This window comes from Miniopterus natalensis, chromosome 1 (assembly GCF_054644295.1).
Source record: "Miniopterus natalensis isolate mMinNat1 chromosome 1, mMinNat1.hap1, whole genome shotgun sequence".
Lineage (NCBI taxonomy): Eukaryota > Metazoa > Chordata > Mammalia > Chiroptera > Miniopteridae > Miniopterus > Miniopterus natalensis.
In genome coordinates this window covers 73,724,860-73,743,518 of record NC_142081.1, presented here as the reverse complement: position 1 = coordinate 73,743,518, position 18,659 = coordinate 73,724,860, and the positions used below count along the sequence as shown (strand labels likewise).

Below are 18,659 nucleotides of genomic sequence, written 5' to 3'. Positions count from 1 at the left end.
TGCATGTTCCAAAAAATAAAGCTTATAGATTATGTGTATACATATCTAAAACAGAAGATAAAGAAAACAGAGCTTTAGTATAAGAAAAAGAAAATGAACTTAGAAAATTTTTCAACTATTGTGTTTCATAAGAAGTTAGTCATAGTGAAAACAGCGTAAAAAGGCAAGTTTCCAAGTCAAAACTTTTCTATTTCATATTAAATTCTTTCTTTTTAACTCTAGTTTCCTTAATTATGGAACCCATCTGACTGGTTGTGCTTGCTTCACGGCACTGTTTTGGGAGGGTTAAATTAAATAATGTATAATGTTTTTTACGTCAGTGTTTTGCAACATATTTTTGGAAGAAATTTGGGTTCATTTCTGGAAGGGTTGGGAGTTAAGATTTCCTCACTAGCACAATTTAGAAAACACTGTGTGCTGTATCCAGGGCATCCGCATCCTGGAAGTGAACACACTTTTTCACTTATTAAAGATTCTGAGGAGGCCCCTATATAAGAACTTGTTCAATTTTAAGAACAAACACACTTTACCACAGAACCTTTACGCAAATGTAAGTTGTCACCACTTGACCTTTTTGTACATCATGTGTCATCTTCTGTCCCTGTCCAGTAGGCCCTGTACACTCATTCCAGTTCCCACTCTCTGGTATATAAGATATCAGAAGGATTATGTGTCTACACAGGCAATTTAACATAATAGAATGTTATGCTTTCTGGAGTGCTCACATCTAAATATAGAAGCTGGGCTATAGGGATATGGTTTCTTAAAAATTACTCTTTAAATCTAACACCAGGACGAGATTGGGTTTATGTGTTCACATTTCCAGCCAGGTGGATTAACAGGATGCAAACACATGTTCCAGATGTGTCTCCATTGCCATGCATTTGACAGCAAATAGGAAAAATATCCAGAACTTTGAAGTTTTCAACTTTTATGTACAATATACACACGATGGTCTACAGATCCCTACTTTCTTATTTTAGCAGGCCATGCTTTTAATTCTTGCCTTCTCTCTAAACACAAACTGAGTAGTGGCATAGAGGGAAGGAGATCAAACTTTTGGGGGAAATGTTCACTAACACTGATTTTTTTCCTGACGGTATCGCTCAGTTATTAATTTTCTGTCTTTGAAGCCTTTGTTTCTAGTTTTCAAATATCATGCTCTTTTGCCTAAATTCAACTTAAAACTCTGACCTTGGTTGGGGGGAGGGCTGGGTATGCAGATGCATACAAGATCCTTGCTGCGTGAGGGTCTTTCCCGAGGTCTCTTGATAGAAATTACTCACCCACCTTCCAAACTTATAGTATCAACTTCAGCCATATCCAAACATGGACACCAATGAAACCTCAGTATATGAATCCAGATGGTGGGCTTAAGACATCTGGGTTTTGTTTTTAAAATTTCCCATTTCTACCTCTAATATGAAGGATTCCCAGCAATGGGTAGCAAATGTGAGATATTTTTATAGTATTTTCACCTGGTGAAAAGTCAAGACAGGCTGGAAACAACATGAGAGATGATGAAAGCTTTGCTTAACTGTTGTTTTCTGCATACTCCGCCCCCTCTGCATTTAGCTGCTTCTTCCTTGTGTAGGGAAAGGATACTGCTCATTGTATTTATCCTATGTCTGCAGCAGCCCTGGAATCTAAAGCTAGATTGAAGATGTCCATAGTTGATGAAATGCAGAAAAACTGAGAGCTGTATAAATAGGTTTATGGATTTACAGCAATACAGAAGTTGGACACCAGTTCTCAGTTGATCCTTTTTGCTATGCAAATATTGCATTGGTCTTTTTTTAATTTTATTTCTTGGTCCAGTATTACTTAATAGAATACACAGGCTAATGGCACCTTCAAGATGAAAAAATGTAATGCCAAATGGTGCATTAACAGCCAACCACCTAAAAGCTGACTCCCTTTCTTGATATCTGAGTGCAGTATGTATGTTTTGTCATTAGCAGTTAATGGAGATACTTTAGTGTATTATTTCTCCCATGAAATGTTGAACTACATTTAACCAGGGTCGATCTGTGCTCCTTAGTGCCACAGTAGGAGTGAGAGCACACTCCAGTTCTGATGGATGGGATGAGCAAACAGTTGTTCCCAGGAATGATCTGAACGTTTCTGAGCTCCTAGTGTCTCATGTGGCCCCACTGATCTAAACGTCAGCCAGTGATCCCTATGCACGGGAGGGTGGGTTGTCGTATCTAATCTGTGGTTGAAGTAACATAGTGTGCCTTTACTCTTCCGACGGTGTATGTTAGCTTTATTTTGTCCTAGGTTAAAATCAGTGTACATTTCTAAAATTTTACAGTTGATGTTTCCCCCCAAAAAAGGTTGCTTCCTAAAAGGTAACTAACTACTGAAGTAGGAGCCTATTTAAATGGTGTTTTTGCCGCTGAACCTGAAACGGGAACATGTTCCCATGCTACAACCAAATGATCTCCGTTCTCACGTAGGTCAGGAGGGCTTCACAGGGTGCAGCTCCCAGCCTTCCCCTGGTGACGTCACAGGAGAAGCACCCCTCCACCCCCGAAGTTTACAGGCAGCAAGGGGAAAGGTGGGGAGGGCAGACTAAAAGGAGCAAGTTTGTGGCAGTCTATTTCTGATGTAGCCTCTGTTAGGGGAAAGGCAGGAGGAAAGTTTCCTTCCTGCCACTCAGAGTATACTTTGGGTTATCAAACTAAAGAGAGAAATGTGGCCCTGATCTTTTAAAAATTACAGAAAATCTCCCCAACAATAACAGCAACTAACCTTTACTGTGTTCCAGGCATGATTCGAGGTATTTGCATATATTAAATAATTAAGTCCTAGTTATGTTACAAGGTTAGGCACATTTTACATGTCAAGAAACGGAAGGCACAGGAGCTGGAATTCAGACTCAGGAGGCCTGTGTCCAGGGACTGTGCTCCGGAAATGATGCCCCGGGCCTCAAGGTTCCCTTGTCACATCTGTCCTGCAGTAAATCAAATAAAAGATGGAGAAGAGAAAGGGAGTTGCAAGACCTTTTTCAAGTAAGGGGTAGAAGTGCAGTGATCATTACCATCTAAGTAGCTCATTTTTGTGCTTTATTTCTCATCTTCAGGACAATAATGAAATCATAGGAAATTAGATTTTCACAAGTTGTGTAAGGGAGAATTGGCAGGGAGGGAAGAGGTAATTTAAAAGAAACCCTGATGATGGCCTTTAGCTGCTGCTGCTTTGCTGCCTCTCACTGTGAATGTTTCCCGGTGGGCTTTGAGAATGGGCTGAAACTAAGGAGTATCTCCTTTTAAAGAGCTACATATAAAATAAATACAAATCACTTAGATAGTAGGGAAATTATGTTTATTCCTATCAAATATGCTGAAACATTTACAAAAGCAGTGGCCAAATCTCCTATATTTTGAGGGAACAGTACCTGGAAAAGACCGGGATGTCTTTGTCATACCCTTGGGACTTTAAAAAATCATGTTGCAGTTCATACCAATGGTGGCATCTCTGACGTTCACATCCACATTATTGGTATTTATTATAAAAATCATTACTTCTAACCATATTATTCATCATCAGAATCTTGAGATTACTTAGCAGATTCAAGTGAACTCAAAATGATTAAAAATCTGGTACTTTGTTTTCCTGAACAGAGGACATCAGTATCTACCATATTAGATGCAAAATGCACTGTCAGTAAATTTGTCAGATATGTAAAAGCATGTCTTCAATAAAATAATTTAAATCTTAATGGAACCACATCAGACTAAAACGTTTTTTGCCCAGCAAAGGAAACAATAAACAAAATGAAAAGACAACCCACTGAATGGGAGAACTTGTTTACAATGATATATTCGATAAGGGGTTAATATACAAAATTTATAAGGAATTTATATAAAACTCAACACCAAAAAAAACAAGCAACCCAATCAAGAAATGGGCAAAGTACTTGAAGAAACACTTCTCCAAAGAGGACATACAGATGGCTAAGACACATATGAAAGGATGCTGATGGTCTAATCATCATTAACCATCAGAGATGCAATTAAAACCACAATGAGATATCACCTCACACCTGTCAGAATGGCTCCATCAACAAGTCAACAAACAAGTGCTGGCGAGGGTGTGGAGAAAAGGGAACCCTCATGCACTGTAGGTGGGAATGCAGACTGGGGCAGCCACTGTGGAAAACACTGTAGAGTTACCTCAAAACATTAAAAATAGAACTGTCTTATGATCCAGCAATTCCACTTCTGGGAATATATCCAAAGAAACCCAAAGCACTAATTCAAAAGAATATATGCACCCCCGTGTTCATTGCCACGTTATTTACAATAGCCAACATTTGAAAGCAGCCCAAGTGCCCATCAGTAGATGAGTGGATAAAAAGCTGTGGGACATCTGACAGCATGGAAAGACCTGGAGAGTATTATGCTAAGTGAAATAAACCAGGCAGAGAAAGACAAGTACCATATGATCTGACTTGTATGTGGAATCTAACGAACAAAACAAAGTGGAGACAGACCCGTGGATACGAAGAACAGATTGATTGGCAGCTGTCAGAGTGGAGGGGCTTGGGGTCTGGGTGAGAAGGGTGAAGAGATTAAGCGAAGAACAAAAGAAAGACTCCTGGACACAGACAACTGTATGGCGATTGCCAGAGGGTTGGGGAGGTAGGAGAGGGTAAACGGGTGATAAGTGGTGATAGAAGGAGACCTAACTTGGGGTGGTGAACACACAATACTATATACAGATGATGTGTTATAGAATTACACACCTGAAACCTGTATAATTTTATTAACCAGTGTCACCCCAATAAATTCAATTTAAAAGATAATATTATTCATGTACTTAAAAGAAGGGAGATACAGGGATTCATCATCCTACAATCAAATTTACAAACTTGTATTGGGTGTTTAATACGTACCAGGCACTAGGCTTACTATGACTGGGAATATAATTGATAAAATATAGTCCTTAAGGAGCTTGTAGTCTTGTAGGTAAGACACACATATTCCCCAATAACTAAATACGTTAACTGTTATGAAAGAGGGTTGTACCAAGGACTAGGAGAATAGAGAGACATGCAAGTCAGACTGTGGGAGTCATGCAAGCTGCCTCACAGCTGAGCATTTAAACCAGGCAAAATAGGCTGGTTCTGGCTGAGAGAACAGTATGTATGAAAGCTAGAAAAGAGAGAGAGAGCATAACTGGTTCTGAAAATAGGTGTGGCCAGAGAGATGGGTAGGTATGTGGGAGAAGAGGAGAAGCATTTGGGTGGGAGGAAGAAAAGGAGCTGTTAGTGAAGGGCCCCACACGCCTTGCTAAAGGGGGTCATCCACCTGCTCCTAAAGCCCGTGGTGATTATTGGGGCATCGAAGCGAGATGGTATGACCCAGAATCACCTCCAGAGAGAGCACAGGGCAACCCTATAAAGAATGGATTGGAGAGAACGAGACCTATGATAAGATCGCCTGGGAGGCTGTGACAGATCCCTACAGAGTGAAGGCTTAAACCACGGCCGCGATGGTCGCGATGAAGGTGAGGGTCGGTGGGAGAGAAATGAAGGAGGTGGACTCTGTTCATCTTAGAGATCACTTCGTTTTGGACTTGAGGGTGGAATAAGTATTTAGTATGACTCTTGGTTTCTGACCAAGATGGCCAGCCGTTTAGCAAGAGAGGAAACATCAGAGTAAAGTTTGGAAAGAAAGACATCGATTTCCATTGCTTAGACATCTTTCCTTTAAATGAACATGCCCAGAACACAGTTGGATATAAGATTGTGGAATGTAGAAGAGAGAGCTCAGCTTACCGTATCAATGCAGAGTATTATCCTTAAAGAGTCTTTTTATAGTCATCTGCCGTCTACATGATGACTTTTTTTTAGCATCTATCAGGGAATTACATGCTATTTCCCCTTCATGAGACATTAGGTGATTGTGATTTCTAGGGCCATTAAGGGAAGCATAAATTGTAAGAGACTGTGATTAGAAAGTGGGAAGATGGTGTGCTCTTCTCTCAACCCAGGCAAACTGGCAGGAATGAGAATCAGCAAAGCCCCTGAGTGCTGCACCTCTGAGAAAGGCACGAGTCCCCACCCACACCGCTGCGAATATTCTTCCTTCTGCTCTTCCTGGCATTTAGAATTTAGATCTTGGACTCATCGCTTTTAAATTTACTTCATTCTATCTCAGTTGAGGCAAAATCACTTATTCGTTTTTATAGAAAAGTAGTCAGAAGTCCCCATATTAGGTCTGTATTGCGCATAAGTAACCTGTTGAAAAGCTGTCGGTTCTAATTCTCCTCTTTCGCATCTCTCATATGTTTTAGTATAAGAATCCTGTAGGCAGAAGAAAGGGGAAAATATGACATCTTTAATTTATCACAGCTATATATGGGATGATATATAAAGCAACACTATTAAAATTAAACATAGGTACAAATGAAATGTTACCAGGAATCCAGAAAATATAATAAAATGTGAACAGAAAGAAGTTAATTAGTTAAGTCTATTTTTTATATAAAATATTGTTACTTTTAGTGACTAGTCTCCATTGATTACATAAGAATTCTCTAGGCTACTTGAGTCAGGAAAATTTTTATCTTGATCTCCAAAATGGTATTTCCTCCCAGACTTCAAAACAACTTATAGTCACCCCATGGAGATGTCATCAATCTGTTATGTGTGAATGGACACTATTCTTTCCTGTACTTGACCAAATGTTTCATTTCCTGAAAATTAGATTACTTAAATGCAACAAACAGATGGCCAGAAAGTCCTGTAGTACTTACTCTGCCACAAAATATTATTATCTGAATTCCTGAGGTGGGCCTGAGAAGTCAGCAAAAATTCTTTCTGAACACTAGTTTGCCATAGATGTGTTGCAGTTGTCAAGCCGTTTTTGAATTAATTCACTTATTTTGGACATTAGGAGGAAAAGGTTGAGTGACGATTTTGTATGGAAAAGTTTATATATTTTATATTTTAAATAGGAAATTTAAATTGTGAACAAGTCACATGGGCCATTGTGGTTGAAGTTTATCTTAGAGTTACTCTTAATGTATTTAAAAAATAATATGAATTATGCAAGGGGAATAGAAAATAATAACTTAAATTTTTTTCTACTTTCAGTCTTCAAATATTATCTTCTCTAGGTTAAAGAAGTACTTTACACCAGTAGAGTATAGAGAATTTAGATTAATACAGAATGATTCTTTATATTCTGTTTTCTCTTTTTACTGTCAAATGTAAAAACAAGTTTGGTCATTTGGTTCAATGCAAAAAAATACAGCTCATGAGTAAACATTTATGATGGCCTTGTCTCAACCATACATAATAAAGTTTAAAAATATCAACTTATTATGTATTAGCTATGCAGAAAAAATAAAGTCATTGTGCTACTGGAAAGATTTTTCAGCTACCACTCAATGTATTCATTAGCAAACCTGTAAAGCATAAGGTTTTTATTAAAGATCAAGGGCCAAGTACAGCAAATGAATGAGTTTAAACTTTTCTAAAACATTTCTGTATCATTTGTGTATACATGCCTTTAGTTCTATACCTTCATTGAATGTATATATATTTTTTAATGGATTCAAAGTTCTTTATCAAGAAATAGCAAATTTTCCTCTAATCCTTTTCATGAAGATGCCACTAGAGGACATTTATAGAGCCCTTCAAGTTTACAGTAAACATGGCACAACATAGTTGACAGGGAACAGTCTTATTAATCTGTTCTATACTTTTGTGCTAGAACCTTTTGTGAATACACCCATTAGATAAACTCGTTAAAGTCTTAATCTTTGTATAGGGGATGCTCCTCAAGTCATGTTGTGTAGAGTAAAGGAAAAAAGGAACCTGTTGAGGGAAGGACTTCAGTATCCCTAGGAATTTGCATACTTAGAGGAATGTAGGTAGAGACACATGAGGGTTGACATTGTATATATATCAGATAATTTAGGTAGAAGAGCTCCAGTCATCTACTGACTCCCTCTTCTCCCCCAACCTTCATAGCCTAAACCAGAGTCAGCAGAAGCAGCAGACTGGGCTGATCAGTGAGAGTGTGAGTCTTGTTAATCCCACCCTCTCCCCACATGCTTCGGCTCTGACCAGGAGAGAGTAACCCTGGACGCAGAGGATGTGAAGTAGCCAGATCTGCCCAGTTAACAGTTTCAAGAACAATGACTTCAGCCATCTGGAGGTGAAAGGCCATGGGGCGGATGTGCAGATGTCTCTTGGGCCACATCCAGAAACTGGCCATTCCATGAGCATATGACACTGCATGACTGGGCACCAGGGTTTCAGAATCAAAAAGACTCCTCAGTTTTCCGAGGCAGAGATCAAAATTGCCAAGTAGTAGAAGGAAACTCTGAGGACAGGTCATCATCATGGGAGCTGCCACCAACCATAGTGGGGCTTCATGTCCAGTCAGTGCCAGGCTCTGCTGGCCGATGGGCAGCGCTGGGGGTGACCACACTGCAGATTCACCCACAGCGCCTTCGGCTGCTCACCACCCAGTACTCACCGTGAGGTCTGAACAGTGGGCTATTTTGGTTTCAAGTTGTTTATGAAAACTTCATTTTACATGCATTTTTATCACTCAGTGAGGTGTGGGATTTTTGTGTGTGTTTTTTTTCTAAAATAAAGCATTCGTTTACTTTTTTCTCTGTTCAGCATCTAAGTGTGTTCCTGGGTTTTTTCTTTAGGTAGTTTTGTTAATGATTTTTTTTCTGTTTCTCATTGAAATATAAGTGGCATATATAATCGGTTTTTAAATATCAGGATTTTGTATTATTGTGTATAGAAAAAAGAATAAAAGTGAAATGATCAAGGGCTTTTGTTGATAACCACAGACCAACTTAAGCATCATTACAGAGGTCCGTCTAATGTTAAAAGTAATTTTGCTTGACATATGTGACAATTAACATGTCAAGCCAAATGCAGCCTATCATTATTAGCCATTACTTTATGGTGGAAATATTTATAAAATTCTTGAGGACAGTGCCGGACTACCACCTACCATAGTATCCTGGACAAAACAGAGACTCCATAATTTTTGTTTTTGGGGTGTTGTTTTTTTTTTTGCTGTTTTCATGATGATCTTCACTCCAAAGTAAACTACTGCAGCCTCCAGAAGCAGAGCAGTTCCAAAAGGTTTGGACTAATGTGCTTCCCCTGTGCAGTCAGATGTACTACGTGTACAAATTTCACCTTTTCTACATTAAATTTCTACCAAGTGTGCGAGGTTGCCTTGCATGCATATTGAAGACAGTATGCTTAATATTGGAGGTGATCCTAAGGAATTACAGATTCCTCAATATGGTATTCTAATTAAAACCTAATTAGCAATTCACTGTGCTGGAACTTGGATTTTTAGCATAGAAAAAACAATTTTAGTGTGCATAGAAAGTAAAGATGTATTTTTTTGGAGACATTAAAATTTTAAAAATACAAGGTAACACATGTGAAATTTAGGGGTGTTAAAATCTTAACTGTGGGTTTCTCCATAGCTTGTGGCTTCAACAGTTTTGTATAATCAGTGAGCTTGCCAACCAGGATCAAAAAACTCATTTTCTTCAAGTGCTTTATTTATCTTTAATAGAACCTGCATCATCCTGGTGTTGTGAATTTGGAGTGTATGTTTGAGACGCCTGAAAGAGTGTTTGTTGTTATGGAGAAACTCCATGGAGACATGCTGGAGATGATCTTGTCAAGTGAAAAGGGCAGGTTGCCAGAGCACATAACGAAGTTTTTAATTACTCAGGTAAGAAATCAATTAGAGACAGAAAAAAAAAAGATAATATTTAATGTCAAATGTTATCACTGTTTAACTAAAGCTTTCTAGCCTTATTATATAGCCGCTACCCCCAGAGTCTAAACTAGACTCAAACATGTTGCGGTGGCTTATTGTAGTATCGAGGTGTCCAGAGCTCAGTATACTGAGTAATGAGTATGCAGGTCCATGGATTAAAACTCCTCATGAAATTATAAAATGCACAGTGGCTGAGTCCTGGTTGTTTGAAAAAAATCAATAATGGATGTCCCTGTTAGATATTATTGAATTCTTTTATCTACACCCATCTTGATTGCTACATGGATACCATAAAATGCCACTTTTTCCATTAAAGTTTCCTTAGGAACTTGCCATGGTAATCTAGCTTAGTTCAGTGTCTTGAGCATAAAGAAGTTTTAACGGTTCATTGTGAGTTCTCTCTTGGCCTTTTGAATTTATGTCCTAATAGGAGACATTTTAAAATAAACTAAAAAACCGAAGTGAAATGATTTTGATGATTTCCTTCTTTATAGATCCTCGTGGCTTTGCGGCATCTTCACTTTAAAAATATCGTTCACTGTGACCTCAAACCAGAAAACGTGTTGCTCGCCTCGGCCGATCCCTTCCCTCAGGCAAGTCTGAAGGCCTCTCAGCACAAAGCCAATGACAGCGTTGCCCAGGGCTGGGCGGCATCGCGTCCCCTTTCCCTCAGAATGTTTATTTGTTGCAAATGTCCCACGTTCGGTGCCACTATGTGCTGCCTCCTGCGTTGCTGGGACTGGGCTTTCGACCCTGCCCTGCGGCCCAGCCGGCCCAGAGCACACAGTAGGCCTTCCTGAGCCGCGAAGCTCCCACTGGGTGTAGCCCTCGGCCAGCGTTCAGGGCCCCAGCCTGACGGTGGGGACTCTGGAGAGGCCCGGGATGCCCCCAGCTCTCTGCTGCCGGGCAGGACATTAGAGCCCAGTGTTGTTCTCGGGCACAGATGCAGAAGTTTCTTCTTTCCCTCCGCTCAGAGGGTGGAAAACAACTGGATCTCTCTCTCCCAGGGAGTCTGGTATCTGCCATGACCTGCCCAAGGTGGCTGTCCAGCCTCGCCTGCCGGTCGCCTTCAGGTCCTGCCCGGGTGCCCGTGAAGAGCTCATTATGAGGATCCTTATGGGTGACATCACGTGTCCTGTGCTTGTCCTTCCACCTTTATTCATAATAAGCCCTTGCGTTAAGCCTCCCTGATTCGCACAATGTTTTCCTGCCTTGTAAAAACAATATTATCCACTGCTGAGTACACATAATTTCCCACTGATCTCTCGGTTCGAGGCATGGAGGAGGAAGGGACATGTTTAGAAGGTATTTTGTGATTAAATACGCAGTTTTGTATCAATACATAAACCACTGCCTTCAAGTGCTTAAAATGGAAAACAGCCACCCCTTCCGCCAGAAGCCCATCCAGGATGCTCTTGGCAGGCCTGGGCTAAGGCACACACGGCCCCTGCCCTGACCCCGTCTGCAAACCGTTGTCATCCCCAGGTGAAGCTGTGTGATTTCGGTTTTGCCCGCATCATCGGCGAGAAGTCTTTCCGGAGGTCGGTGGTGGGCACCCCGGCCTACCTGGCTCCCGAGGTCCTCAGGAACAAGGGCTACAACCGCTCCCTGGACATGTGGTCGGTCGGGGTCATCATCTACGTCAGCCTCAGCGGCACCTTCCCGTTCAATGAGGACGAAGACATTCACGACCAGATCCAGAACGCCGCGTTCATGTACCCTCCCAACCCCTGGAAGGAAATCTCTCCCGAAGGTAACGTTCCCTTTCAAAAACAATAGTGCTTGAAGGCTCCTTCGGTTATTATTTCAGCGGTTAGTTATTAAATGTAGACATGCTCCTTGGGAATTACTCATTGGAGTAGGGGAACAAACTGAGGTGGATTGAGAGGTGAAGGGAATGGAGGCCAGAAATATCTTCTAAGGAAATGTGCCTGTTATAGAAAAATTGAAACGTACACATTAAGAGGTAAATGAGACAGAGAAATTGTTACTATTTTGGGCTGTTTCCTTAGAATATATAAATATTTATGCATTGGTAAGGGGTAATACCTAATCTTTACTTGGCGGAATCTTAGTATACAAGTAAGACTGTATGCTTGTTTCTGTATTAAGCACTTTTAATCTATTATGGACACAAGAACTTTGTGCTACTGATATTTTAATGGTCATATTTCTTATATTAGAATACCAAGTTCTTTTTGTACTGAGTACCATTGTGTGACATTAGAGCATGTATGTTATTTTATTTAGTCGTTTCCCTGGTATATTTAGGTTGTTTTTATTTCTTCGGTATTAGATAATCTTTATGTATAATTTCTTATATGTATCTCTGATAATTTCAGGGGATAGATTATGTTGGGCGTGTTGCATCATTTAAATTTAAATTCTTCTTAACAAAGGTGTCCTTCTTAAATGAAGAGAGAGTTTTAAAAGACGCAGGGACAGGCCGGGCAGGGAAGACGGCTTGCTCAGCGCTCCCGAAAGGGGATCCTCCGTGAATGTGCTTCCGAGTTTAATTCTCACAAAAACCCAGTAAGATAGGTCTGACTATTATACCTGTATTTCACGTGAGAACACACAAGCCAGAATCATACTGCTGAGAAGTGGGAGAGCCAGAATTCATACCAGAAAGTCTGCACATACATTTTAAACCACTATCCAGCTTCTTTTTTCAGGCAGCGCCTAGTTCTAAGTTTGCTCTGATTTTCCACCACTTAAAAAGGCAACTACTTCATAGATAAACATCTCTTTGATAACTGTTATTGCATGGGGTTGTGTAGAAATAAAAAAATGGTATAATTAAGTTCTTAGACTGCTGTTGGTATTAAAGGCCAAGAGCCGTCCATCATCATCTTAATTAGTTGTAAATCATAGTTAGATGGATATATTTTAAATGAATCTGTGACCTACAAAAGAACTGGCATGTAGCCAAAGGACTAATGAAATATTTAGGATAATTCAACAGAGGCAAAAGTGAAGGATAATTTTTTTTCAGGAGACAGAAAAGAGGGAATTATCAAATAATCTTGTGACCAGTACCCGTGCAAGAAAACATTACCTCTGAACATGGTTACCATTATATTCTATCGAAATCCAGTAAAATAACTTGATGATTTTACTACAGTGAGGCCAGACATTTTTCTGTTGTGCAAGAAGAGAACATTAGGAAAACACCTTCACGCTTAAAATTTTTTTTCTTGAAATAGTGGAGTACTTTTTTTGAAGTAGTGGAATAAGTGTTCCCCTCTGGTATCATGGAAATATACGGGATTTTTATGCAGATATCAACTATTTAGGCCAGAAATGAATAGCTATCAATGATGAATGTTTAAGTACCATTGTTAATAGAGACCAGAAACATAGCTATCAATAGCTCAAGACACTCTTTTTGGGAAACCATGATATACATACATCGTAAGTAACATGAAAGTAAAGGACAGCCCATAAATGTCTTCTGAAGAATTTGAAAGCATGTTGGAGAGATGAGTTCTGTAAATTTGGGAAAATGATCATTTATGTCCTTGAATTGTTAGCCAGGTATAAAACCAGGGTCTCCGGGGTCAGAGGAAGCAGAACACTGTGGACTAGACTGGCTAGAACTGCATATTCAGAAGAGATGGAACCTAGGCCAGTCACTAGAGAATGAAAAGGAAGAAAGACAGCATTTCAGAAAGAGGCGATTACCTCATATAATTCAAGAGGCATCTCTAGTTGGCCAGGAAGTACACATTTACTTGCCTGTAGATATGTCTAAGCACTAAAAACCTGCTATTACTCAAAGTGATGTGTAGACTGGCTCAAGTAGAACCCTCACTTTTCCAAATGACCCAAGTGTCAATTTGGGAATTAACTGGCCTCTCTTCTCAGCATCTTCCTGTGGTTCATTCTTGCCTTTGAGGCACAGGAGTTGTGCTATTTGCTAATGAAGGTTCTGAATGGCAAATGAGTTAACTAACTGCTAGTGTGTAAACAGAACTAGTACTCAAACATAAAGAAAAGTTAGTTAAATTATGTCATCATACCAGGTGAGGTAGTTAGAGGCCCAGATTCTATCCCACTACCTTTTTGAGAACAATTAATTTCCTGATTAGAAGTTATAACAGGGGCTGCTGGTACCCAATAATTTTAAGCACATGGGATCTGATAAATATACAAGCAAACTAGTATCTGGCAAAGAGCGGTCACAACTGATATTAGTCATTTTTAATCTCAGGATACTGTAAACCACACCAGAACACTAAGAATCCAGATACCTGGAAATAAAAAGGTAGACACCTTGGTCAAAGGTAAAGATCAATAGTCAAGCAGTTGGAGATACAGGCCTATGTGCTCATCTAATCAGCCATCATTTACCTCTCCTGAGCTTCAGGTCTTCATCCGTGAAACAAGGTAGTGATTTCTGCCTACGTAATGAATTGGTAATAGAGGCTGAATGAGATAAAGGCTGTGAAAGGCACCTCTGAAGGCAAGTGAGGGGTGAGCCAAGGATTTGGATTTAGGAAGAGAACAGCAGAACTCTAAGTTAAGAATTGCTCTGGCGGAAAACCAAGAATTGCTTGTATAATTTTACAAAATACATGCATACTGATGATTCCTAAGCGTTCTTCAGGCATATCTTTAATTATATTTTTCCCCCTTTGGCATGAAAAGGCAAAAGAAAAAAAGAAAGTTATGAGGTCTTTGTAGCATACACAGATGTGTCAGAATGAAAAATTTTCTTATCACGCATTTTTTTCTGTTAGTGTCGACCTGGATTTGATACAATATGATACTATATGTTGGAATGCTTCAGCTGTCATTGTCTGTTTGATCTTTGCAACAATCCTCTAATAAGTAACTTGTTTAGTCTGTAGTAGAAATCAGAAAGGCTCAGGGACTTGCCTCATCTGGACTCTTGTGTGCAAAAAATAGAAGCCTACCTCTAGCTAACTTAGGCAGAAGGTTACCTGACTCACACCACTGCGAAGTCCAAAAGGTGAACATCTTTCACCTAAATCCTGTCGAGTGAGAGATGGAGAAAGGGTCACATTTCTCTGTCTCTCTGTTCAGCCTTATGTTACGATGGCTCCCTTCTCAGTTGGAATCTGCATGTGATTCAAAGGGGGTCCCCCATCAGCTCCCAGCTTACATGCTGCTCACTGCACATGATCTCAGAATGGAAATCATTCTCTCGGTGGCCACAGAGTCTCTGAAACGAGCATTGATTGGCCATGCTTCAATCCCATCAGGCCTAGGAACAATCTCAAGTCACCTCAGGGCTCTGGCCTAGTTAGCCCTGCGGATGCTGGAGAGCCCCTGCAGGCTGGAGAGAGAAAGTTCCTGCAGGAAAAAGATCCTAGGCTAAAAACAAACACACAAGCATAACAGGTGCCCATTATAAAAATAGGGGTTTTTTGGTTTTGGGGGGGGGGGTATTTTGTGTGTGAATCCAAGTATGATTTGAAAAAATAAGAGAAAATTTGAGGAAAACTTAGCATATAAGTAAAATGAAAACAGTAAAATGAAATTTTGAAAGAAAATAATAATAGCTAACACTTCTGCAATATTTGCACTGTAACCAAGCACTAATTTTAACACTACAGATATGCACTTTTAATTGTCCCAACCTTTAAGCAGATACTATTGTTTCCATTTTAAAGATGGGGCAGGGCAGGCACAGAGGGCTAAGTGGCTTGCCCAGGGTGGGCCCAAGTACAAATCCTGTCAACTGGCTCCAAGGTAGATGTTCTTACCCAGCACTGCTTTTATAGTCTCTTGATTACCTTCCTAATGAATGTAGCCATGCTGTCATATTAAACTTTTAATGTGCTTTTACATACTTAGAGCTAGAATAGTGACACAGTGTTTAGTAATATCTAAAAATATAGGGAAACAGGATCGTGTTGTGATAAAGACCTAAATTGAGAGCTCTTCCACTTAAGTGTCTTCATGATCTCATCCGACTTCTTTATTCTCTTAGGTCTCAGTTTTCTTGTCTGAAATATGGTGACACAAATTCCTAACTCACTGGGTTATTTTAAGTAGTCAATGAAATTGTACTGGAAAGTACACAACATAGTGATCGACATTACTATCATAGCTAAATATATTGAACACTTTCTATTCCCCAATCACTTTGCATTATCTCTACATCTGTCTGTACATTTGTATTTAGTTACACACACACACACAACTACAATTACATAAAGTTATATATGTAACTAAACATTTAATTACAGTTACAAATGTAGTTATATATAAAACTAAATACTTACATTATGTATAGTTATACATATAACTAAATAAGAATGTATGTATACAAGAAAACACTCCAGAATGAATCAGATGATTACAAATGAAAGCACAAGAGACTAGGTCATCATGGAGAGGGAGTTAGGGAGCGTTTCAGTTCATTCCCAGGCAGTGCTGTATGTCCCATCTTGTTTCATTTCATCGTTGTGAGGATCTGGATGGTCTGACATCATCAAGCTTGTCCATGACTTACCCATCAATAATTAAGCGTGGCCTTGCTCTCACCTCCAGGGTCATCTCCTACTTTATTCCAGCTCGGCCCTCAGCATATCCATCCTGTGACTTTTCTCAGTTCTGTGAAAGGGCTTGTGCACCTGTTTTAAAATATTTTCTTGATCAGGCAAATTTACTTTCTCTTATGAAAAGGGCAGCCCATTATCACTTAAACATTTTTAGATAATCAGATGAAACTGAGGAAATTGTGCCTTCCTTGATCATGTACCGATACGCCCTTCCTTTCGTTGCATTTTTAGGAATTCCAGAACAGCCAGAGAAAGACCAGGTTGCCCTTTATGTTTGTTACATGTAGTGCACCACAAGGCTGAATCCTGGGTGGATGTTACCAAAAAAAAAAAAAAAATCAGGAAATTGCAAGCAAGACTCAGTCTATGACTTCAGAAGTAGGTACTACGGGTGTAGAGCTTGGAAATGGGAAATGGAAAAACTAGCTAACAGTCAAAACATGGGAATGTTTGCAAGGCAGGGAATTCCTCATAATCTTGCCAAGAACCTCCTGGGTTATGGCTCATTTTAAACAACCTGTCATGGTCTGGCTCTAGGTCTATCGCAAGCAGTTTTAAACTTTGGCAGAAGGGCTAGTTAAAAGTGGAGAGGTCCAGACTCCACCCCCATAAAATGCCATCCTGTGTTGAAAATGTACGAAGTCTGTGGACACACTTTGGAAAACACTGCTCGAGAGCCTTGGCTCAAGAAGGAGGAATTACAGTTAAAGTCAGGAACCCCTGAAGACCTCACAGCTGACAGGGCTCCAAAAAAGTTTAAACTATGTTCCCAATATTCAAGTTTAGATAAATTATAACATTTCTCATTAAAAAAAAATACATCATACATTCACATCATCTTCTTTATCAGGTATTTAATGTCAGGATATGTAATTTGTTCAAAATGTCAAATGTATTTAACATAGATCGCCATGAAAATAGCACAAATACAAAAAGAAGTACAGGCTGCTTTTGTCAAGAAGAAAGAAGAAAAAATATAAACAGGAAATACAAAAAGTTGTATAATAAAGTGTAATTAACATATGTGTAATGATTTGAGCAATTAGAAAAATGTAGGAAAAGAGAACCCTTTTAACACTTGAAAATTGTCCTTTGAGTGAGCCACAGATTTAGAAATTCGACCTTGCAGGTCATGGGGTTATAGGTTTTAGGCTATAGGGGATATGTGTTACAATCCTATAGTCAGATTGTAGATAACCTGCAGACCAGCATGTGTAGCTTCATTATAATTATGCAAAAGAATGTAAATAATAAAACTTCTCCACCCCTGGGAAGGAGGAGGTCAGAGAGCTGGTGGGGAGAGCTGTAAGAGCCCTGAATTTCAGAGCTCACATGGCATTGTGCCTGGGTGACTGGATTGAGTTATATACCTTCACCTGGAACACTTAACACATGATTCAGTCCTGAGTTAATACTTTTTAATAAATGCTACATATTCCTGTGTGTATATATATCCTATATTGTGTGCCAGGGATGGTTCTAAATTACAGAGGTGATCACTGTAATAACTTAATATAACTAACTTAATTGGAAAAGGGAGGAGGGCAATAAAGTAGAGAAATACTTAAATTAGTTGATTCATTTTCTTTAATGGAAGGGGATCAGTGTTTTGGTTTTATGAGATGGTTCTTTTCAAACTATCTGTAATAGAGGACCAGTTTTATTTTATTTTCATTTCCCAACATACAGGGTGGGGCAAAAGTAGGTTTACAGTTGTTTGTATTGAAAATAATAAATACTTAGGTCATAATGCAAGAATAAACTCTGTTTCACATACTCACAACTGTAAACCTAGTTTTGCTCAGCCCTGTATAATAAAACATAATAAAAATGTGACAGCAATGTCAAAATGCTATAAAACGTTTCCGAAGAGTCTCACTTTTTGTACTTATCTCATCACAAACCAATTAACAGGTCGCAGACTGGCATTGATCCACGGAGTAGCACTGGTTGAAAGTATTGAATCGACCATAAAGATACTGTGTTTATTATTGAAAGATATAGGGGCAATCAGAAGAAATTTTTTAAATAGTTAAAAGGCCATCTCTGGAGGGCAGGTCTAATAAATGAGATGAGAGGTTTTTTATTTTTCATGTTGAACCCTTCTCACTGATTGGTTTAGATCTTTTACCAGGTGCATATGACACTTTCAAAGAAAATAATAAAAATGAACAAAAGTGCATGGAGGGAAAGAAGGCTCCAGGAATAAATGGAGTACAATACAACCCTTTCTATATCTTTAATTCTTTCACGCCTGGCTTAAGATTTGTTTGAAACTTTAGATAAACAGACAATATATATAATATTTTATATATGACTGTTAATCGCTGAAGAGCTAGAG

At 39.3% G+C, this 18,659-nt stretch overlaps 1 protein-coding gene across 3 annotated transcripts in view; it reads left to right on the top strand.

The window, feature by feature from the left end:
* PRKD1 (protein kinase D1) overlaps positions 1-18,659 on the top strand; it is a 298,239-nt gene that overhangs the window by 267,352 nt on the left and 12,228 nt on the right. For all 3 annotated transcript variants that reach the window (XM_087823242.1, XM_087823237.1, XM_087823247.1), the window contains 3 exons: positions 9,576-9,737; positions 10,280-10,378; positions 11,271-11,538. In XM_087823242.1, coding sequence (XP_087679368.1) covers positions 9,576-9,737; positions 10,280-10,378; positions 11,271-11,538 — 529 coding nt within the window. The remainder of the gene's footprint in view (positions 1-9,575; positions 9,738-10,279; positions 10,379-11,270; positions 11,539-18,659) is intronic.